The sequence below is a fragment of the Xiphophorus maculatus genome, chromosome 15 (genome assembly GCF_002775205.1).
Source record: "Xiphophorus maculatus strain JP 163 A chromosome 15, X_maculatus-5.0-male, whole genome shotgun sequence".
Classification (NCBI taxonomy): Eukaryota; Metazoa; Chordata; class Actinopteri; order Cyprinodontiformes; family Poeciliidae; genus Xiphophorus; species Xiphophorus maculatus.
In genome coordinates, this window is record NC_036457.1 from 16,037,282 (window position 1) to 16,060,082 (window position 22,801).

Here is a 22,801-nt window from a genome sequence, read left to right on the forward strand (position 1 = left end):
TACGCGCATTTAAACTAGTAAATTCTTAAATTATTGTGTTGGCTCTCTTGATTTAAACATTTTTTCTTTTGTCATTGGAACACGTTAAATAGATGGAGTTAAACAGTTCAATAGCTGTCGATAGCAGCCCAGTAATTTGCAAACCTCGCTGGTTTTCGGAGTTAAACCCGTCAGCTCGGAAGCTCCAACTTCCGACGATATTTGAAGGCACCACCTAATGCCTTCTTGTTGCACTTGTGTTACTCTCCATATAACAGAACCAAAGTAAATATACCCAGTGCACCAGGAGCACTTGGAAACTACAACTAAATTTAGTAGGTGTTTATTTTAAAATGCTCGGCTAATTCTATTTATTCAAAGGTAAGATGATACAAACGTCCTTATGAGTAATAATTTTGTAACTTTTAGCAGGTGTAGGGACAAAGGTAATCAGAACATGTAAATTTTTTTGTTTTAAATTAGCTTATTAATACAGTGAAGTGTTCATTAAACGTACGGTGGGACTCTCAGCCCGGCCCATGCCTAATAACAGAACACGCATGTTATCATTTGAAGCTGCCATGACAGTCTATGGCTGAACGCCTCTTTCAGATTTACACTACATGCGTTTGTTGGCGTTTCAGGTTTATTGTGGATGAGCCTAAGAACAGAGCGGCCACGGTCTGTGTGAGTTTGTGTCTGTGTGTATTTGAAGCCACTGATCGGATTACCTATTTTCCTTTATTCAGATTTGTATAATGGTGTTTTTTTTTTTTTTAACGTGTGGGGTTGGGACAGAGTTATTTTACTAGATTTTTTATTTTTATTTCTGTGCTACTTTAACCCATTCAGAGGTTCAGTGAGAATGATGAGCAAAAAAAAAAATATAATAACCTAGACCCTCAGAAGCAAAGTGTTCCTGCTTGTCTGACATCCTTCAGTTTTATTGGTGACCCTCTTTAGAGCTCCAGGTTCATTCTGAAGGTTGACCTTTCCTCAGTCTTTCCCACCGGTTGTTATTGCTTTTGACGAAAACCATCCACAATTCTCTCAATTCTGCAAGTATTGGTCACTTCCTGGAATTTCCTGGTCATTACAGCCTCCATTCAGGCCATGATCACAGACTGAAGGGCTTTGTCATCATCAATTCATAGCCACTGACTGGTGTTGCATTCATTTCATAAAGCGTCAGCCAGACGAAGTAAGGCGGCCGGCTGCCACCCAACAGTTCTGACCATAAATTCCCAGCTAAAAAAAAAAAAACCCACGCCCCTCAGATTATTATTGGCTCAGCCACGCAGAGGTTCCTGCAAGTCCTTCAGAGACAGACGCACCACCTCCAACGAGAGACCCACGCGGCAGGAAGAAAGGGGGAGAGGAAGTCGTTTATTTTTGCATGTCTGTCCCCACACACACACGCGCTGCTCCCCTCCCCCTCACCTCTTCTCTCTCCTTCATTTTCGATCTGGAAATGTCCAATGGCTTTTATTTAATGTGGAAAAAGAACACAGAAATAAATTATTTGATTTCTTTTTTTAATGCTGTAAAACTGAATTGTCTTGTCTGCTGTCTGACTTGACACACACACACTTATCCACACACTCAGGGCCATTTCGGTGTTTAAATGCGTGTCATAATTTGGGTCTTTTCTAAATTGCATTCGAGCAACATCAATGATTTTATTTTTAAGTACAAGAACAAGTTTTAATTTATGGCAGAGTTATGCATGCAAGTGCAAGTAAATCCATACTACCCTGTTTATATTTGGATAAGTATACTTGGTTAAGTTCCCGCCAACAATCGTTTTGCTAATTTCCGGCTATTTCATATGTCATGAGAAGTAGCATAGCTTTTCTATCATATTCCTTAAATATTTAGTAGCGTTGAGTTGAGAACTGCAGGGAAAAATCGCGCAATAAGCTTCCAAAACCAGTCTGAACTTACTGTGTGTTTGGAGCCTACAACTGTGTTGAAGTCGGTACAGAAGTTGAACGTTTGGAAGGAATCGAGTTGCTTTGTTTCTTCTTAAAACCGTAAGAACACACGGTCATGCATGGAGGTGGTAGCGTCATGCTGAGGGTGTGTGTTCCTGCTACTGATACTGGAACTTGTACATAATTGGCTCTTTAAATAAAAAAAAAATTTTAAAAAAGATTTCAAACACGCAAAACTCATTTGATAAAGTACATTTTATTCATACAGCACAGTAAAATCCTATTTGCTTTGAACATTACATCTAAAACATTTTTTAAAAAGGCGGCAACAAATTAAAGAGTCAAATATTTTTATTAAAAACAGGTTTGTTGTGGTCAATAAACAAAAAGAAAGACATCTACAAGAAATGTTTATTTGATCACAACTCTTTGTATTTACAGACCGTAAACATTTTACATCACGCTCACATTAAAACAGAAATATGTAAACAAGCAGGAAGCAGGTCACACTGACGAAAGGTTCCACGTGTTTTAATTAGACCTTATTGGTTATTGCTTATAATCATCCCATATCTTTAATCCCAATTCACAATTCTGCTTTTTAAAAGCAGGTTAAGCAAATAAACTGAATCTCCAGAGATTTGGAAACATCTAATCTTTTCTTTCTACTCTCCCTCGGTGCGTCATGGAGGTCAAAGATGAGAAAATAGTCCAGCGGGGATGAGTTTACATACAAGTTATCTTGTACATCAGAGTGTATTTTATGCTACATGTTGTAAATAGAATGACGATGTTCGGTATGTGCTTTGTTCCAGCAACTTCTGTCAAAAGAATTTGATATAAATTTCCTTTAAAATATCATTTAAACTAGACATCTTTTCTTTGAAAGAGATCACATAACTACAACACACAACAGATGTCATCACTGGAAATGACACGTAGAAATTAAATTCCAATTATTGACACTTTTAACTAAATCTCCTTATCATGAATAGAAAGCAGCAGAGAACCCCAAAGGCTTTTTTTTTTAGGTCCAACATTTTGCTTCTATAAGCAATAATAATGTAACAATAAGCTCATTTTATCTCCTGGTGATAACATAAGGAGATGAGATGAGCTCATTTACCTCTTGAAAGAGTTGAAAGATTAAAAACAATGTCAAAACTGGTTCAATTTAAAGCTTTTTACAGCAATGTTGCATCAGGCAGTCACCACTGACCAAAAGTTTGATCCTCATAAAGAAGCGAATATTTATTTTTACAGAGCAGTACGGTTTCTTGCAAAAGTATTCACACCCCTTGAGCTTTTCCACAGTTCGAAAGTCACTGTGTTTTACAGAGCAACACGCAGCAGTCAATAATCATTATAGTGATTATAGTGGGCTGAACACATATATGCTCACTTTTCTTCATTTTTTTATAAGTTTATTTGTTAAAAAAAAAAAAGAGTAAACAATTCAAAGTTGCATTGAGGTTTGTAGCTGAAACGTGACGACGTGTGAAAAAGTACATGAATGAATACTTTTGCAAGGCACTGCGTGTGTAAACGCTAGTGTGAATATGACCTTGACACCAAATTGGTCTTAATAAGGGTTTCGTATTTTGGGAAATAGCTTTCTAGTGTTTGTTTTTTATCTTACAACGGCCCAATTGAATGAGACATCATTCTAAAAGTGTCCAGGTGAGCTATTTACAGTCAGCTATACGTTCTTGCTTCTTTTATTGACACAAAAATATAAAACCAAGCTCGCAATAAAAGACGAAAACTGATTAAAGTGGCTTCTCTCATAAATCCTACACTGACAGGATTAAAGCAGCAGTAAAAATCTTACTTTTTTTTATTTTTATGTTTTTAGTTATTCCACGACTGCTTCGGTTCTCAGCTGCTAAACATCCGAGGCTTTTGGAGGCCTCCTGATGTTTCCAGCATCCAAAACCCCACAGGTCACTGCGAGGCCTTCCTCAGTGAAGTGTGAACTCTGCTTTGGCGTCTCAAGGCTCCGACCCCAGCGCGCCTTTCATATCGGGCTTATCTCTGTAAACTGGTCGGCCTCCGTTCCTCTCAGCCAGGCAAACAAAAGTCTCACCTCGAGTTCTTAAAACGCTTTATCGGGACAAACGGGCGAGTGTTTGCTCATCGCTGCTGAGCAGATGTTTTGGACACAAGACTGCTGCGTGAGCCCTGTCAAAGAAAACGCTATCGCGAGCGAAAGATTCTGGAGGTAAACATCACACTGTGTGCAGAAAATGCTTAGATCGGGGTTTTCTCCAAGAAACCAATAATTAGGAACATGCAGAAGTTATAAAAAACTAAATAAGTTGAACATTGAGGAAAAGTCGTGAATAATTCTGAACTAAATATGCAAAACAGGATGTTTTAAATGTCTCCCTTTTTGCCGCTTGTCATTTATCTATAGCTGACATAAATATATTCTATGAATAGTTGCTGCTAATAAATTATGAGTCTGAATGATTTTGGGCTGGACTGTGAAAGACTCTGTCGGGTTTATTTTTCCAAGCCTGCAATCATGGTAGAAAGAAAGTTAGCTCTCTTTCACAACCAGGACTTTATCTACGAAAACACATTAGAAATGATCCGGTCTTTATCAGATTCAAAATGATCTACAGTGTTTGCAACTCCCACTGAAATTCACTTTTTTTTTTCTTTTTTTTTTAAATAGATGTGTTTTGTAATAAGCAAACCAAAAATGAGTAATCCTATATATATATATAATTTATTTTTATAATTTATTTTATTTGATAAATAATCAAATAAAATACAAAATGCCACTTTTCATAACGAACGCATATTTTTAAATTATTCGAAACCCTTCATGATGAGCATCTTTAGCAGCATTTTGCTTTTATGATCTGTTCCAAACATAATTTATAGGCAGACGCCAGCTTAGAGCTTTAGGGAGTGTTTGAACTGTAGTTTCTGCAGCTGCCGAACACAATTGAAGTGAGAAAGATTACTAGACATCATTTAGGACAGTTGTCAATCCAGGTGAGACTCTACAATGCTCAAGAGAATTACCAAAATCCCCAAAAAAGCTACAGTTGTAGATATTAAATGTTAAAGTTTATAATAAGATGTTCTTTGTTGAGACCACATTGGAGACTGTCTTAGCACAGTAAAGTCTACAATCTTCTATATTTCCTGTATTTTGGTTACAGCCAATCGGCGCCTAAGAAAAATGAAAGGCGCTCCTGGATTGGCTGGATTTGGACATCTAGCATTAGTCCAAAGTGTTTCAGATTCCCAAAGTGCATTTTCTGAAAATATTTTAGATATGTCCAATGGAAGAATGGTCAAATAGGTATGTTTTCTGCTAATTCAGATCTGAACAGCCTAAAATTGCTTAGTGGACAACAAACTCCTCTCTGTATCCAGACGTTTTCTCGACCTTTAGGTTAGCCGCGCGAATAGGTCAACAAAGCTGAAGTTGTTTTCCGATTCCAGCTTCCGATGCGGGAAATGGCTAAAGGGCGATCCCACCTAATTATTCACTACCTTCCGCATCTTTAATCAACTCTAGTTAAAAAAAACTACAAAACCTAGATGTGGCTAGGTGTTGTAGTTTTGAATTAGAGCAGATCTAGTGTGACCGAGAAAAAGGACAAAAATTGTCCTTTATTACAGTTTCACAAATCGGGAAAAAAAAAATTCACAAATCCCAAACATGGTTTTAAATATTCTGCTATTAGAGCAGAATAATCCAGTCCACGTTTGAAGTGTCTAGGTGTTGTAGTTTTGTAACTAGAGTTGATTAAAGATGCGGAAGGTAGTGAATAATTAGGTGGAATCCCCCTTTAGCCATTTCCCGAATCAGAAACTAACTTCGGTTCAGCAATAGGTCATGTGAAGAAGCGACACCGTGACAATATTTTAGCCTCATCTTTGCTTAAAAAACCTGGGACAGAGTGGAAAATCGGTGTGTGTTTCTGTACACTTAAATATCAAGAACTGAAAGTTTGTGCACCTTCTTTCTGCAATGACTGTATATAATTTGAGGAACTTTCACACACACACACACACACACACACTCTGTTTACATTGCAAACAGTGTGTGCCCTTCTTCTTCTTCTGTGTGTATCAGATGAGCCGCGCCCAAACAGACGAGACTGATGGGGTTGATGCTGACGGAGACGTCTTCCAGACCGCTCCTGCTGGAGAGCATCTGCTGATGATCGCTCACAAAAACAAGCCTGAATGCTCTCAGAATTCATCCTCGGAGCTGTCAGCCAGCAGCATGGCCTGATCCTGACAGCTGGTGCCAGGCTCCCGGGGTTGCTGGGCAGGAAGACATAAACAAGTGTTAGAAAAGTGGGAACCGTCCAGCCAAAGACGAGAAACGACTGGAATACCGACCTCCGGCTGCCTGGCCTTCCTCCTCTGGTGTTTGAAGCTGTTCCTTCTCTTGCGGTGGAGCATTCGGATGCTGTAGAGGGCGCCGACGATCAACAGGGCCCCGGTGATGCCGATGCCCACGGGGGCCAACATCCCGGACACATACCCGGCCTGGAGAAGAATAGAGACTTAAATACTTGCCCTTTCTTCTGAGTAAAATAACGTTCGGTCAGATTGAAAGGAGAGTTTGTGAAATTCAATTTTCAAGTACAAGAGTGTCAAACTTTTATTTTGGGCCAAATCAAAAGTCTGAATATTCTTAAAGGGCCGGTTGTGCCACAATGTATTGATAAAATCCATTAAGCTGTTAAAATATTAATAAATAGCCTGTTTGTTTCAGCTTTAAACAAGTGCTTCTTAAAATTAAATAATACCGAACATCTGTTCACACTGATCAATCCTCCATTTTTAAAGTTTTTTTGCAATCAAAATAACAGATTCTGTGACGCTGATTTATAAATATTTGTAGGACATTTTTACGATATTTGCATTAATCAACCTTGTATTAATTACCTTATCAAATTGATCAAAAACCCAATGTCACTGATCAATTTTGAGAAAAATCTGTAGTTTTCTGATTTTTTTAAAAACTGCAGGGACCTGTAGATGTTACCTGGAGTCTTGCGGGCCACATAAAGAGCTACGGCGGGCCAGATTTGGCCCCGGACCTTGAGTTTGACACATGTGCTCTATAAATATGTCTGTACACTGAGAGGAAAGTGAAAAAGAAGTCCTTGTTTGAGAGCACAAATTTGCCTTATAAAAATTTATTCTGGGTCTGACCGAGTATTCCATATTAGTTTTTCATATTTGACTCAAAAAAGTACATTTAGGTGTAACACCAGTGCCTGTGGCAAACCCCTCATGGCTGTCTCTCAACAGCGGTTTTCTTCTTGCCAGACCTCCATAGATGTCAGACATGTAGAGTGAACAACCAAAACCTTTCTTGTGAACCAGTTTTTCCCTCTGAGCTGTGGATTTCTGCGGTTACTTCTGGATTTGTATGGATTTCATGGCTGATTCACCCGATTGTCGATCTTCTTCAGCATCAGTTTAGGTTAGTCTTTCTCAAACTGGTGGTCCGCGGGCGCCCCTTACCGGTCCGCGAGGTACTGCATGTAAACGACCGTTTGTTTTGCCGTGACGTCAGCTCAACGTGCGACGCTACAGCTAGCTTACCAAAGGACTGTGTTAAAAATAATGATGGAAAACTGGGTTAGTCAAAAGAAAAGCTGCAGATACCGGTGGAAAGAAAACAACTGATCAATATTATATGATCAGAGGAAGCTAAATCATAGCTGCTGAGGTTAGCGGTAGGAATCGCTCCAGTCAGAACTATTCTTTGTTTTTATTACAAATGAATGGTAATGAATTTTGCTCTGCTTTCAGGTCAACAGCAATTGTTATTTTTATTTAGTTAAAAATACCAAGTTAAATAAATAAAATGGATGGAAATGGGTTAATTATTTATTTTTTTATATTTAATGGTACAGAAAAGGATTTTTTGTTTCTGCTAAAGCAGCTCAAGTCTACTTTTCTTTAATTGTGCTTCTAAATCACAAATAGTCCTAAATGTTATTAATGCACATAACACTCGGTAGTAAATAACAACTTCTTTTTTTTAATTTCCATGTGTTTGACGTCATAGAAAAGCTTAGACTCCACACTTTCAAAATCTATAAATAACTCAAAATGTCCAAATAGACCTGTTCATGGCTTTGTCGTGGCCAGTCACATTTACCAAACAGCACCACTCTTCTAATTTGGATGAACAAATAAAACAATAATACGTGAGTCAACAGACTAATATTTTCAAATTAGGTGGTCCGTAGCTGTTTGTTAAATGAGTTAAGTGGTCCTTGGCCTGAAAAAGTTTGAGAAACACTGATTTAGGTGAACACTCTGCAGGTGGTTTATCTGTGGGTTTTTTTTTTAAATGTTCTCATGCAATTTAATCTTTAATTTTTATAATTTGAACTGTTCTGAATTAAATAATTAGTTAATTTTGAGAACATGCATGGAGACCTAAAAACCAGGTGACATAGGAAGACAGCAGGGGGCGGTCTTACCTTTTCTCTGATCAGCTCTGCCCAGCTGCGCACTAGAATAAAAAAAAAAAAAAAAGATGCAGAAGAAGACGATGCTTACATGATAACACATCCTGGGGCTATTTTATTAGTTTTGAAAAGGTGTTATTGTACGGAAGAGGATTAGGGCCACCAAAAAACAAAAAAAAAGAATTCTGAGATTAAAGTCAGAATTCTGATATTAAAATCAGAATTCTGAGATTAAAATCAGAATTCTGAGATTAAAGTCAGAATTCTGAGTTTAAAATCAGAATTCTGAGATTAAAATCAGAATTCTGAGATTAAAGTCAGAATTTTTTTTTTCTTTTTTCGGTGGCCCTAATCCTCTTCCGTAGTTATTGTGCGCTCGTACTCAGCCGTTGGTTGCGCTGGACCCAGACCGGTGGCGGAGGGATCAGGCTGTACGGTGGCTGCGTGGAGGACGTTTCTGGCGCTTCTGTTAGGTCTTCTTCACTGTCTTCTTCCACCGATTCCTCGGAGTTCTCGTGGTCTTCATCTTCATCCAGCTCCTCTGAAGAAAAAAAAAAAAAGAAGACCAACAACCGTAACAATTTTGTCAATAAAAAATATATATATTTTAGAAGTAAAGATGACTTACCCTCAGACTCCATCTCCTCTATTCCCGTTCTGGATTTGTGCAGGAGCTGATGGCTCGCAATGGTTGTTATTGTGTTATGGCTGGATGTTCCTGCTTCAGAGTTTGTGGTCCTCGCAGTTCCTGTATCAGAAATAGGCCAGGTAGACTTTGCTCGATGTTTGCGTTTAATGTTAGCTGCTCTTTTTCTGAATATCCAGGAAGATTTTACGATAATTACAATTTGCAGTTGATAAACAGCAGCAGTGGCGGATCTAGAAATGTTTATATGGGGGCTGGAGAGCGAAGGGAATGGCAGGAGGTCCTCCTCGGTGAAGAATGTTAAAAAAAAAAAACCTTATGTACGCAAGTAGAGACAACAAAATGCCCAAAAGACAAGATAAAAAATTTATTGTACCACTGTCACTTGGAAGCTTTAGGTATAAATGCTCTTTTCCTTTACTTATTTCATAATTATTTGTTCTATCTTTTATACCAGAATTTGCACACGTCTTGCTACTTTGTCATTCTAAAGACATAATTTCTAGATATTAAATTAGGTTTTGTGATTGAACAAGTACTCATTACTCTTTCTAACATTTACTTTTAGACTCAAGTAATTTTCTGAACGGCTACTTTTTACGTTTATTCGAGTAAAAATATGTCAAAGTGCTGCTACTTTTCATTGGGTTAACTTTACCCACGTCTTTTAGTTTGACTTGGCAGATTCATTCGTTGAATTTGGAATTATAATTGCACCTATAAATACGTATTTTTGCAGAATGAATCTTTAATTTGAAGGCTACAGGAGGCTTCCGGACAAGAAAAGAGTTTCGATTTTTAAGTGTACATTTTAAAGTTGTTTTAGTTGTTGTTGGTGGTGGTGGGGGCGGGGAGGTGGCAAGGCTTTGCCCCCATGGCCTCCCTGTGGATACGCCCCTGGTCGATAGATACTACAAGCATTACATCCTTTCAGCGAAATGACGTCCTTGTGTTTAATACATAAAGTTATTGGTTTTGTTGACCTTCAGATTCATTTATCCTTCCTCACCTGTCCCTGGATGGTCTTCCTCCTGCTCAGTCTGGACCTGCCGCTGTGAGGCAGCGGTTCCGGCGCCGACCGGCTCCAGCAGCTCCGAGCCAGACGCCTGCCAAGGTGAAGTCCATTCGGATAGAAGAGCCGGCGGCTCTCTGGAGGGGCCATCGCTCGGGTCAGAGTTCACCAGCTGGTCCGGGTCCGCCTCTGACGTGGGCGGCAGCCTGGTTGCCATGGCACCAGGAGACCCGACTGGTGCCTGGGAGACCACCGCTGCTGCTCCGGCTGGTCCCTCCTCTGTGGCGTCTTCGAATGGCTCGAAGATCAGAGGCAGGGCCTCTGAAGACATGGTGGCCTCTGTGGCTTCGTCCTGAGGGAGCGGGACCGCCGTGTCTGCTGGAGTTTGAGGCCATACAAGAGCAGAAATACAAGGCTTTGCAAAAATATTCACACCGCTTGTACTTTATATATATATCTTGACCCCATACAGCCCAAAAAGTGTAATGGATTTTATTTGACAACACCAACAAACTGCAGTCCATGTAATGTAAAACAGATAATACTTAACTGCGCTCACACTGAGTATAAGTGCACAACTCACTTTTCAGATTTTTGTCATATTAAATGTTGATAGTTATGTATAACTTGCCTTCATGTTCACAATTATTCACTTTTTTGTGTTGCTCTGTCACATAAAATCCCAAAAGGTTCAAGGGGTTATGAATACTTTCACTGCGGCACCATATAGGGTGTTAACATTTAAATCAACATTTAATATACAAAGGCCACATGTTTTTGGAACATTAAGATAAAAAACGCAGTCTGATAATGTGCTGTGATCATGCTGGATTTAACTCTAGAAAGAAAACAAAAAACTTAAATGAAGTAGCAATGTTCACAAGTCCTGCAGTCTGTTGAGCAAAAACACACATCTGACGACGGAAATAAAATATGTATGTTTCCTATTTGAGATGAAAAAATTAACTGTATGGATCAGCAGATGCATGTGTAGCATTTATGATGGGGTGAAGCTGCTTGGAAAAGGTTTAAAAACACTTTCTATAAGTTATGGCAGTCCATGAACAATAAAATAAAAATGTTGAAATGCTATTTGGGAAAAAAATTGTGCGCTTATTCCTGATTACATGTCCAATGTAGCCCTGATATCCATATCATATCTATAATCCTTTCACGTGCCGTCACTTTGGGGACTGGGGCTTTTTGTCGACTTCATTTCCTTTTTTCCTCCCATTTCTGAAATAAATCTTTCTCAGACAAGACATAACTGTGAAAAAGTATTCAGCCCCTCACAAATTTCTCTGACTTACGTTTTGTCTAAATGTTTTAGATCGTCATCACACAACTTCTAATATCAGACTAACATAACTTGTAATTTTCAAATATATATAAATACATATATATATATATTTATTTATTTTAAATAAGGGCGAAAACATCCAAACCAACCTGATTGTATATAAATATAACTGTACGCATTGCCAAATCAATCAATTAAAAGTAGTAAATCACATTTTCACAAGTAGGTTTGATGTGGTGGACGCTCAGGGGAATCAAGAAATCACTAATAGTACCTGTCACACAACGTGAAGTAGACTGGAGAAAGCAACACACCGAGACCCAATCTACAGAAATTAAAACCAAACTCACTAATGCCTATATATTTGCAAATATCGTTATTCTTAAAAGAAATCTCCAAAATACGAGTGAATTAAAGCAGAAGAAGAGTGGAACAAAATTCCTAACATAAGAAACAAAACAATCAATTCTTATCAATGGTACAACCAGAAGGGGGGATTACTTCTCGTTGATGTGGGTGGTATTTTCCCTAATGAACCAAATCCACATGGTAATAATAATCTGCCTGGCTCTTGTAACAAATCCTGCCACTAACCCTCTCCTGGCTGTTGTGTTCTTCTCTTTTCTCTCTTTTTTTTCTAACTTGAGTCAGGAATAGAAAGTAATTAGGCTGTCATGAGTCCCAGCTGGGGTTCAAAGTGGAGCGTGGAAAAAGCAGCAGCTTTCTTTCCCAACCATCAAAACCAATCTCTGACTCTACACACACTTCTCTTTTATATATATATATTTATTTATTTATTTATTTCTGCCACGTTTTTTAATGAAACTTCTCAGAGGATAATGAAGCAAGTTGGAAAATGTCTCGTCTCTCAGTGATAATTACTGGAAGATCGAAGCTTTGAAGGCGATTTTAAAAAGAAAGAGAAAGTCTGACCCAACCTGAACTAAGATTTTTTATTTTATTTTTTGCGTCACTTTTGAAGCGTTACCTCCTGCAGGTCTCGTCGCCTCGGTCCAAAGACTCTCCAGGCCATCGTCTCTGGGCATCATGTTCAGCGGTCCGATTTCAGGTAGAAGGAGAAATGAAGGCGAGGATTTCGTTGGTCTGTCCTGGCCCCACGCTGACGGCTGTGTGGAAGTCCGAGGAGTGACCAGCACCAACGGAGGGACGGGACTAAAGGAGACCGGTTTGGGGGACCAGAGGGGAGTGTTTGGAGAAGACTGCAAGGTCGCCTCAGAGTATCCATCCTGTCCAGAATCAAAAGCGGACGATTTGGTCGCGTCTGTTCCGCCCTGTTTGCTCTTTTGGCTGTAGGAAGAGTCCGTCTGCGGCGCAATGGAGGCCCAGAAACTACCTGAAGTCCGCGTGTGGGTGTTCATGTCGGCGTCCACCTGTTGTCTCCCATCTGTTGGACCCACAGGCTTGTCCTCCTTTACAAGACCTACATCTCCCCCCTCAGGTTCGCTCTCGGTCTCCTTTCGACCAGCCTCGCTCAACCCAAATCTTCCACGAGCGCTGATCCCGTTTCTCGCCTGCGTCACTGGACCTATCCCCCCCGGCCCTCCATGTGGGCCAGTCCCTCCTCCTGCGCCCACATCCAGCATGAAGCTGGTAACGCGCTCTTTCTCCGACGGGGCGGACTCTGTGGTGCGCGCCACCCGGTCTGTCGCGCAGCGCTCTTCGCAGGAGCTGTCCTGCATCCGGCTGAAGCCGGGGACGTACGTGGGGGCCCCGCAGACGCAGAGGCAGGCCTCTGCCAGGAGGAGCGCCTGGAGAATGGAGGGCATCATCTTCTCTGTGTCTTCTCAGCGCCTGTTGACAGACAACAGCGAATTAATAAATGCTTGCAGGCTTGAAGAGAGGTGGGAGGGACGGCTGTCTGCTGGAGGTTTGTGGTGTTACTAGGCAGACATGTGGCTCCAACACAAACCAGGGATGACGAGGCATAACATGTTGGAGAAGGCTCTTTAATAAGAAGAAGAATAAAAAAAAACAGGATCGAATTGCTTTACGACTCAGTTAGCCCCTGAACGAGTCTTCTTTTTTATGCAAATCCAACCAGTGGGGAAGTTAACACCCTGCGGGGTCGTCAAGGAGCCTGGAACCTGTCGCCTTTTCACCCGTGACACAATATGCCATTTTAACATATTTCTTTGCATCTACATTCACCATAATAAAATACATTTGCTTCAGAATCGGCTGCACGGTGGCGCAGTTGGTGTTGCCTTGCAGCAAGAAGCTCCTGGGTTCGATTTCCTGCGTCTTTCTGTGCGGAGTTTGCGTGTTCTCCCTGTGCATGCGTGCCGGTTCTCTCACAAAAAACATCATTGTCAAGGTTAACTGGGCTTTCTAAATTCTCGTGTGAGTGTCTGTCTCTGCTGCCCTGCGCAGGGCAGCTGTCCTGCATCCGGCTTCATTCAGCCGGATGCAGGACAGCTCCAGGGTGACTGTCCAGGGTGACTGTCCAGGTGTACCCCGCTTCTCGCCCGGAACGTCAGCTGGAGAACAGCCCTCCTAACCCCACTAACAAGGGCGTTAGAAAATGGATGGATGCTTCAAAATCGTGGTTCTCTTTTCTCTTAATTAGACTAAAGACTGCAACTGTCATGTCATCACAGCTCCTTTTAAAGAGCACAAGACTCCCAGTCAAGCTAATTGGCTTTTTATTTTGTTTTTTGTTTTGTTTTGTTTTAGTTCTCAGTAGTTCTGATTAGTTAGAAAATGCCGAATCATTTTTGGGCGATGAGGTAGAAATCTTAATTTTCTTTTTTTGCGAGGCTGCAGATTCATGGCTTCGCCCAGGTAGTGGAGGTGGGTGTGACGGGAGTGAGGGGGGGGGGGGGAGTAACTAGGGTGAAAATAGAAGGAGGAAGAAGAAAAAGAAGAGGGAAAGTGGGAAACAGATGGAGGAAACGAGAGGAAATCTGACACAGCAATCCTCAACCCCGCTTCACTTCTGCTATAAATAGCACCGCTATAGGATCCACTTCAGATGCTTCAATGCAGATCGTTGCAACATACATAGAAAATACACCCAATACCAAATGCAAAAGCTAACTCTGCATGATTTGTGCAATAGCAGGTTGATACCCGTTTTTTTGCTGTCTCAGACAAGAGAATATATATATATATATATATATATATATATATATATATATATATATATATATATATATATATAGATATATATAGATAGATAGATAGATAGATATCAGCACCATTCGATGCAGCATAAGATCAATGCTTCAATCAAACCCACTTTCCATGCCCTTGCAATCGATCCGATCAATATAATCGATCAGTGCGCGCGTGCAGACCACCTCCCACCACCTGACAACACGGCCACGCCAGCATCTGGACTGTAAACAAATTCCCCACTGCGGTACTGAGTCACATTTCTCCAGCGTGACAGCTCGGAATCAGCCCCCCCTGAGACCGCAACACCCTCAACATCACAAGCTGCGTGTCGACGGTCGCATGCAGGGCTAAAAAAAATAATACAATATAATAAAACCAGAATACCTTTCAGAGCTCATGGTGGACCTCCTTGCGCATGGACGCCGCCGAGGTTTCTCTCGCAGTGTGTAGGAGAATGCCAAATTGATGCTGCGTTACCAAACAGGGACTGAATTCAGTAGAGTAGAAACCAAGCTGGAGAGAGGCAGGCTGTCTCTGTCCGCGCTGCTGCCACTTAAATGCTTTCAGCCTGCGAGGGGGAACAAAAAAAAAAAAAATCTGTCTTTGATTTTCTTTTTTTTTATTCTGCGAGAGCACATCTCCCTTATTTTGGGGTCATCCTTCAGATTCCAGGTGGTGGTGGCAGCATCACGCTGCGGGGGAGTGACCTATCGACAGGGGCAGAGATGTGGAGAGTTGTGGAGAGTGGGGCCACGGGACAGCCGCTCCAAACATCCAATCAGAGCAAGAGAAAACGTTTAGATATGCAAGCATATGTGATGATTTATGACCTTAAGTCGTAATAAAACTTAGACGTTTGTGGTTGTAATTTCACAAAATGTGTAAAAAGCTGAGGCTATTCTATAACTAACATTCTTTTTTTGTCATTTCGTTGAACGTGACTGTAAGCTGACAAATAGATTACAACGTAAGCAGGATTTTGCGCATATCATGTGACACTGCAATCAATTTGCTCAAATATTTGAGATATTATCTAAAGTTCAATATTAGGGGGTCAGATAAGATTACGTTTTATTTATTTATCTATTGTTAATAACTTGCTTTGGCAGCTGTTAAATGATAATAAGTAGTCGTGCTTGTGTCTGCGCCTGAGGAAATGAGGTCAGCCGTAACCAGGACACCAAACAGGTGACGTAGCAAAAGAAGTCAACATATTTGAAGGTGTGGAGCTGTTTCTATAGGATTACATCTTAAACACATTTCTAAACCAGTTTCATGGAAGTAATAGTTATCAGGACAGAGGAATCAACAGTACTTTCTTTGGTCTTTTTTTGACAGATTGTAGAAGAGGAACGTTGCCAAGACAACAGATGCGTTTCAGTGCTTCATGGAAACTAGAGATTTGCTTTTTAAGTTTAAATCTGTAATGTCTTCTCTCTTTTTCTTTGGATGGCATTTTCTAAATTGTAAATACTGCTATAAAGTGACATTACTGGACATAAAATGTTCCCTGACTCGAGCATGTTATTGAGTTTCTGTTTCCCAATTGCGCTTTTCCCCCTGCAGTCCGTCCAGTCTGTGAAGCGGCAGCCCAAGCTAAGAGGAAGACAACTAGTTTTTTATTATGCGATGCAAAGCCGTGACTGTTAGCGTTATTAGCTAAAACCACTTTCTGAAATAAAATAGTAAAATGCCAATATTTGATGGGTTAGGAAGCGGAGGAGAGAAGACTGCCATTGTGATTGATTTAGGAGCAGCGTACACAAAGTGAGTATGCGTTGTTAGCAAAACAGGCTACCGCTACCAGGTTAGCATGCTAACATTTAGCTTTTTAAAAAGAATGTAGCCCATATTGTTCTCTCGTTATTACGATGTATCAAATGTTAGAAGAATTTACATGTTTGTGGCTAGCAGTGGAATTGGGCCGCATATGTTCAAGTTACAAGGTAGTGAGTTCCTCTAATATGCTAAGCCTATTAGCTAATGCTAACGTAGCTGTAGCTGACAGTTTTAGCTACAACTAGGTGGAATTATCAGTCAGCCGAAAGCAAAAGCCTTCAAAATGCTATTTGTTTTGTTTAACGAATATTGAATGTTGGTGGAAACGTTTTAACTATGTATGTTTTACATATGTAAGCTCCGTAATGTACTGGCAGTTTTTCCAATTGACATAAGCTAACACAGCGCCCCAAAAATGTTATTCACATATTTATTTAGCAGAGAAACTGACTTGAAGTCACATGCAGATCAAGTGGACTGCTCTCCTCTTTTATACAATGTTTAACTTTGTGAGTCCAACAGCATAGCACACAGAGACCTAGTGTTCATTTGTTGATAGCAGATACTTTAAAATTAGAATTGTTCTTGGTATTCATTTTATTTATTTGGTAATGTTCAACTCCCATTTCAATATGGGTTTTTTCCCCACTGGGTGCACACAGTACTTTAAAAATTGTGGAAAAAGATTACTTCATTATTTTTAAACCATGATAATAGTATAATAGGTTAAGGCAGCGAGCAAATCTTTCTGAATTTTTGTAGTTTTGAGATTATTCTACAGCAAGAAAAGATTTTTTTTTATTTACATCTTCGCAATGAGTGGCAGAAGATTTGTGCCATACACCCATATTGAAGTCAAAAGAAGGCTTAGCTGTAAATTTGACAAAATTTGTCATATTTGTAAACATGCACACCAGCTCTGTTGAAATAACTTGTTTTTTGCAGATGCGGCTTTGCAGGGGAAACGGGGCCCAGGTTCATAATTCCGAGCGAGGTCCGGAAACCGGGACAACAGCAGGTAACGCTCATGATTTACTGTAACTAATCAGTGTGTGGGTTAGCAACATGTGTGTCTTAATGCTGTGTGCTGTCTCATGCAGGCCACCAAAGTGGTCCAGTACAACATCAACACAGAAGAGCTTTATGCCATCCTCAAAGAGTTTATCCACATATTGTACTTCAGGTGACGTGCTTTTCCTGCAACGAGTGTGCTTATTTCAAAACTGTTGTGCTGTTACAGTAACCAAACACCACAGATGATGATGCATTGTAACTGAGTGATGCAGCCTCATCAAATTAGAATCTATCCCCCATCAGGCACCTATTGGTGAACCCTCGAGACCGAAGAGTGGTGATCATCGAGTCCATCCTCTGCCCATCCCACTTCAGGGAGACGCTCACCAAGGTCTTCTTCAAACAGTTTGAGGTGCCACAAAAGACAACCATTGTTGTTACAGATGCGTGGTTAAGATTGTAAACGGGATTGTTCAGTCTCTCTGCTTCACAAAACTGTACATGCTCACTTGTAATGAAAGGAGTGAAAACATATCTGATGCTTCTGAGTTGCAGACATTTGGACTCGGGTTTAACTCTGTAGCTCGACAGTAAATTTTCTGTTTTGTTTTTAATCCAGGTGCCCTCTGTGCTGTTCACTCCCAGTCACCTTATGGCCGTCATGACTTTAGGCATCAACTCTGCTCTAGTGATGGACTGTGGGTACACAGAGACACTCGTGCTGCCTGTATCCTTTACTTATTTTTGATGTTATTGAGTAATCCAAAACAACAAATGGCAAGACTGTAAAGTGATGTTTATGCAGATTGTTTAAGGGGAAACAATGAGATTTTTGATATTTAAGAGATTGTTAGTAATCTTGCCGCAATAGGGATTTCTCAGTTAATCACATGTTAAATTAAAATGACCTCAGAAATGTCCATTCTGATGATTAATTTTTTTTAAGGTTAATTTTGCTTACAGAGACATTTTATTCATTGTTTCTGATTGTGTTTTATTTTGGATATTTAAAACGCCTCCCAGTTACAGGGTTGAGTTTTTTTCCTTTTTTTTTCTAACAAAGTTAAAGTTTAGCCATTTTTTGAGAGAGCAAATGTGCATTGTTATGCCATTACCAATATACTACTTGAAAATGGTCTCAAAACAACAATATTATCGTTTATTGCCGTAAGTACGATAAACGATAATATTTTCAATTATCATTCAGCAAAATGTATCATGTCAGTAGATCATTTAGCATAAATCCAGATCAGTTTTACACTTTGACAGTTCAATTTTATGAAATAGCACTTAATTGTAGCATTAAACAATACTCTACTTCTTCACCACGTTTCAGCAGCATTTTCATTGTAAGCATGAAGGTTGGGATTTATTTACTTTCCCCTGTTTCTTTTGTGAATAAGGTTGTACTGTTCTCTCTTTTTCTAAAGCAATAACCAAGATTTACTATGGGTGCTTTTCTGAAAACAGCCTTAACTTTGCTGCATTAGATTTATGAGTGTACTCCAATCCTCCCGGCCTGGGAGGCTCTGCCTCTTGGAGGGAAAGCCATTCATAAGTCAGTACCTCGTTGCCTGTTAATATTTTATTTTGCACTTACTTCACTGTGGCGGTTTTGCCTGTCAGGGTTAATTTAAAACGGCATTGTTTGTTGTTTCCGTTATGTTTTCTTATTGCAGAGAATTGAACGGATTTCTCGTGGAGCAGTGCACCGTGGACACAGACACCACCACTGGGCAGAGCGTACCGGCCGCCATCGGTAACGACAGGCAGCTTACACTAAAAATGTCTGCGACCCATAATGCATCATTCACTATTCATACGAAGGGCTTGTTTCCGCTCAACGTTCCCGTGAATCCCTTGCTCTGTTTCTAAATTATGCATTCAAAATGTCTGTGTTAGCGTTTCCGCTTCAGCATTTCTTAGCAAAGGTAACCAAACTGTATTCTTCAAATCGATAATAATTTAAAAAAAAACAAACAAATATAGCATGCTGAATAATTTCCTACATCGTAGCGGAAATCACAACAGATCTCAAATAAATGTATTGATCCTTTTTTTAAAAAAATTATTATTATTATTATAAAAATAAAGACTGACACATACTCTGAAGTCCGTCTGCTGCTGTTTAGGAGATAGCAGCAGCTCCAGCTGTTTTTGAATCCTAATTAAATATAACACCAAGTAGTTATAATTAATCTCTGCAGCAGTGTCAGTTTAGATTCACGTCATAAGTCTAATTTAGTGATGCAATAAAAAGTGATGCGTCTGTATTTTCCTCAGGAACCATCCCAGAAGAAACAGTGGAGGACATAAAAGGTGAGTTTAATTGGCACTTTCTACTTTTCCTTAATGAAGATTATTGACCAACTACAGCATTATGTAAGAGACATAATATTTCAGCCCCAAAAATCAGCATTTCAGAGTCGCATAACTCAATATCGAGGCATTGCTGCTGCCGTAATTCTATCACTGGGTGGCTTATACAGATCAGATTGGTATTAAGACATTGTTTCTGCTTAATTCTCTTTACATGTTTTGCTAATAGATGACCTAACCTGTCTGCAAGTAACACCTCAGTTCAGAAGTCTGAGTAGATTGTTGATGTTCACGGAAGGAGTGTATTGATTTATGTGTGCTGCTTTGTTTCTTGCAGCCAGAACATGTTTTGTCAGCGATTTGCAGAGAGGCCTCAAGATCCAGGAGGCCAAATTTAACCTGGACGGTACGGCTGAGGTAGGAGGAGTGTTTGCTGCGCTGGTTTCATTTCACTGTTTTGGTTCCTCAGAAAGTTTGGATGCAAAAAAAAAAAAAAAATCTAAAAGGGCCCTAAATGTCGTGAGGTTTCCTGAAATCTGTGTAACTTGTGTGTCTTTGCAGCGTCCAGCCCCTCCTCCGGATGTCGACTATCCTCTGGATGGAGAGAAAATCCTGCATGTTCAAGGATCTATTAGGTAATCTTAAGATCTTTTCATCTGGTTTCAGTTTTTGCAATTTTATAACAACTTTAAGCAAGTTCTTGTGGTATTTCTCACCGAAGAACATGTAAATTACTGTCTGGACTGTGCCGTTTTAGAGATGCAAAACTTTCAGTGTCTAACGATTCGATTCAGAAACAATTTTTTAATTCAGAAATAAATATTTTATATTTAGTCTTGAAATGATGGTTAAATTATGTGACTGACAAGAGGAAAAGACTGTAAATAAATATATCATTTATTTAAAACAATTATGAAAGGTTCCATTAGTTTATATTTCAACAAAAATAGGTTTGTGCATAAAATTCTGTAACTTAAATTGCCAGTAATAGGTTAGCTTGGCTACCTGGCTTTTCATTTTCAAAATACAATTTTACAAAAAACACAAAGCAAGCTAAAATCAGGTTTTGAGTGTTTTCAGTGGATTCAGAATTCCCAGGACTAGAAATTGCGATTTTCTATAGAACCTTTTTTTTTTCTGCACCAGAGTTATTTTGTCTGGTCTTGCAGGGACTCGGTGATGGAGATCCTGTTTGAGCAGGACAACGAGGAGAAAAGTGTGGCGACTCTGATCCTCGACGCTCTGGTGAAGGTACGCTGTCATTTAATAAGCGCAGCGTATCAAACAGATGTTGTAGTTTTTATTTTTATTAAACTGTAACCTGTGGAAATCTTTATTGTTTTGTTCTCAGTGCCCCATTGACACGCGTAAAGTGCTCTCCGAGAACCTGGTGGTGATCGGAGGCACGGCCATGCTTCCCGGCTTCCTGCACCGCCTGCTGGCTGAGATACGCCTCCTGGTGGAGAAACCCAAGTACAGCAACGTGCTGGCTAGCAAGAACTTCCGCATCCACTCCCCACCGGCGAAGCCCAACTGCACCGCCTGGCTCGGAGGTACTCTTCAAAAGAGCATTTTCAGTGTTATTTCCTGCTTTCTTGCTGACTCTCTAAGTGAGCAGATTGAAAAAAAAAGGCTGTGTGGATAAAATATTTCTTCAAAATCAGCACTTAGGAGAAACGACTCAGAAAGCTGTTTTTCAGAGCTTTAAATGCATTCTTTTCGGCATCTGTTGTTCCCTCTCTAAACTTTTGCTTTGAATTTCTCCTGATGCCCCCCAGGCGCCATCTTTGGGGCCCTTCAGGACATCCTGGGCAGCAGGTCGGTGTCCCGGGATTACTACAACCAGACTGGACGCATCCCGGACTGGTGCTGCTTGAGCTCCCCACCTCCTGAGTCTTTCTACGAGGCAGGGAAGACCCCTCCTCCACTGATGAAGAGAGCGTACTCCATGGAGAAGTGAAACTTAGCCAGATAGTTTTTCACTCAACAGTTCGGTAATCTTTAACATCGCGACACCTTCTCAGACTGATGTGTTGACTTCACACACAGATTTTTGAATGTCAGCTAGGTAAGATTTCAAAAGCTAATTCGTGTTGTCCTAGTTTGCATGTGTGTTATCCATAAATTCCCACCATAATGAATGGAATCTCGACAGTATTCCATTTTAAACAGTAAATGTAGCAGCAATCCCTTATTGATTTGCAGTTGCACATGCTATTAATAATTAGATGAACACAGGGCTGAAATATCAAATGCAGACATGTCATCGGTCACAACGCTGTACGTGTGTGTCTTCACACTTCAGTATTTTTATTTCCAGTGAATCAGGAGAAAATTTGCTGAAGTCAGCAGAAATGTTGAAGATGACGTCTTACGACTGTAAGTTTTGTGTTTATCACAAAAAGTGTTGCTTATGTAATCAGACTGTTATGTCTGTTAAAATGAAGAAATTACCCATAGAGATTACAAACAAACAATTTTCACTTATTTATTGTTTCTACCTAGCTGTTGGAGGTTTTGGATCGTTTTTTACCCATATGTTAAAGCAATTCTGGATGGATTAAAATTTAGGTAAAGATTGTTGACTGAAGATAAAAGGTTTGTTTTGCTCCAACACTATCATTAAAGGTGTAATCCACAATTTAGACACTCTTGACAAGATGTGGATTTCACTTACGTACCTGATAATATATTTGTGTGTCTTGTTTTTGGGCTATTCAGAACATTCCTTTGAAAATTACTCTGTAAACCATCATCACTACAAATAAATGTCCAGAATTGAGTCTAATCTGGATTTGTGTTATTTTGTTTTAAAGTCTAAGAATCAGTCTTTCATAAACCTTATTTGCTGATTGTAAGGTTTGCACCCAAGGTGTTACCCCAGTGTATTGTAAGCCTGGCAGGCTACCAGACTTTACTTCTGCCCCCCAGGCTTAGCATTGCTTCCTTTTTTAAAGTTTTTTTTAATATATATATATTTGCATTTTTTAAGACTTTATAATTGGTGTTCAGGTCTTCCAATCGTTCAATAACATATAATTGATCAAGTGATATTTTCACATTTCCTGTTAACTTGAAACATTTTTTAACTCAAAAACACGACGCGGCGCTGGATGAATCACTGCCCTAGCGCCCAACCACTGGGCTTAGCGAGGGAAAATCTTGCCACCCTTAGTAGTCCACAAAAGCACAAATTTACCATTGCATCTCATA

General features: G+C 39.9%; 2 protein-coding genes across 3 annotated transcripts; one reads left to right on the forward strand and one right to left on the reverse strand.

Moving 5' to 3' along the window:
- Positions 1-743: 743 nt before the first annotated feature.
- c15h14orf37 (chromosome 15 C14orf37 homolog) lies at positions 744-15,343 on the reverse strand. Of its 2 annotated transcripts, none has more exons than XM_005805617.2 (8): positions 14,861-15,343; positions 12,327-13,150; positions 10,036-10,413; positions 9,009-9,128; positions 8,763-8,921; positions 8,393-8,424; positions 6,285-6,434; positions 744-6,206 (listed from the first exon to the last, which is right to left on the reverse strand). In XM_005805617.2, exons 2-8 carry the CDS (start codon positions 13,126-13,128, stop codon positions 6,132-6,134), a joined length of 1,716 nt encoding a protein of 571 aa, XP_005805674.2. In that variant the 5' UTR covers positions 13,129-13,150; positions 14,861-15,343; the 3' UTR covers positions 744-6,131. The 2 variants fall into 2 exon arrangements, with proteins under 2 accessions (XP_005805674.2, XP_005805673.2); XM_005805616.2 differs by having other exon boundaries at positions 10,036-10,416; positions 14,861-15,342.
- A 685-nt stretch (positions 15,344-16,028) lies between these two features.
- On the forward strand, positions 16,029-22,376 carry actr10 (actin related protein 10 homolog). Its single transcript, XM_005805618.2, has 13 exons — positions 16,029-16,243; positions 17,201-17,273; positions 17,356-17,438; positions 17,573-17,681; positions 17,889-17,996; positions 18,760-18,827; positions 18,949-19,028; positions 19,553-19,588; positions 19,926-20,005; positions 20,150-20,223; positions 20,758-20,839; positions 20,940-21,141; positions 21,367-22,376. Exons 1-13 carry the CDS (start codon positions 16,167-16,169, stop codon positions 21,546-21,548), a joined length of 1,254 nt encoding a protein of 417 aa, XP_005805675.1. The 5' UTR covers positions 16,029-16,166; the 3' UTR covers positions 21,549-22,376.
- Positions 22,377-22,801: the final 425 nt, after the last annotated feature.

Excerpts from the sequence above, each read along its gene's own strand:
- c15h14orf37 (XM_005805616.2), bottom strand. The coding sequence starts at position 13,128 with ATGATGCCCTCCATTCTCCAGGCGCTCCTCCTGGCAGAGGCCTGCCTC. Across the intron at positions 8,425-8,762 it reads CCAGCGCAACCAACGGCTGA|TGCGCAGCTGGGCAGAGCTG; the intron begins GTACGAGCGCAC and ends TTTTTATTCTAG. Across the intron at positions 6,207-6,284 it reads GGAAGGCCAGGCAGCCGGAG|CAACCCCGGGAGCCTGGCAC; the intron begins GTCGGTATTCCA and ends CTTCCTGCCCAG.
- actr10 (XM_005805618.2), top strand. The coding sequence starts at position 16,167 with ATGCCAATATTTGATGGGTTAGGAAGCGGAGGAGAGAAGACTGCCATT. Across the intron at positions 17,274-17,355 it reads GGAAACCGGGACAACAGCAG|GCCACCAAAGTGGTCCAGTA; the intron begins GTAACGCTCATG and ends TGTCTCATGCAG. Across the intron at positions 19,029-19,552 it reads GAGCGTACCGGCCGCCATCG|GAACCATCCCAGAAGAAACA; the intron begins GTAACGACAGGC and ends TATTTTCCTCAG.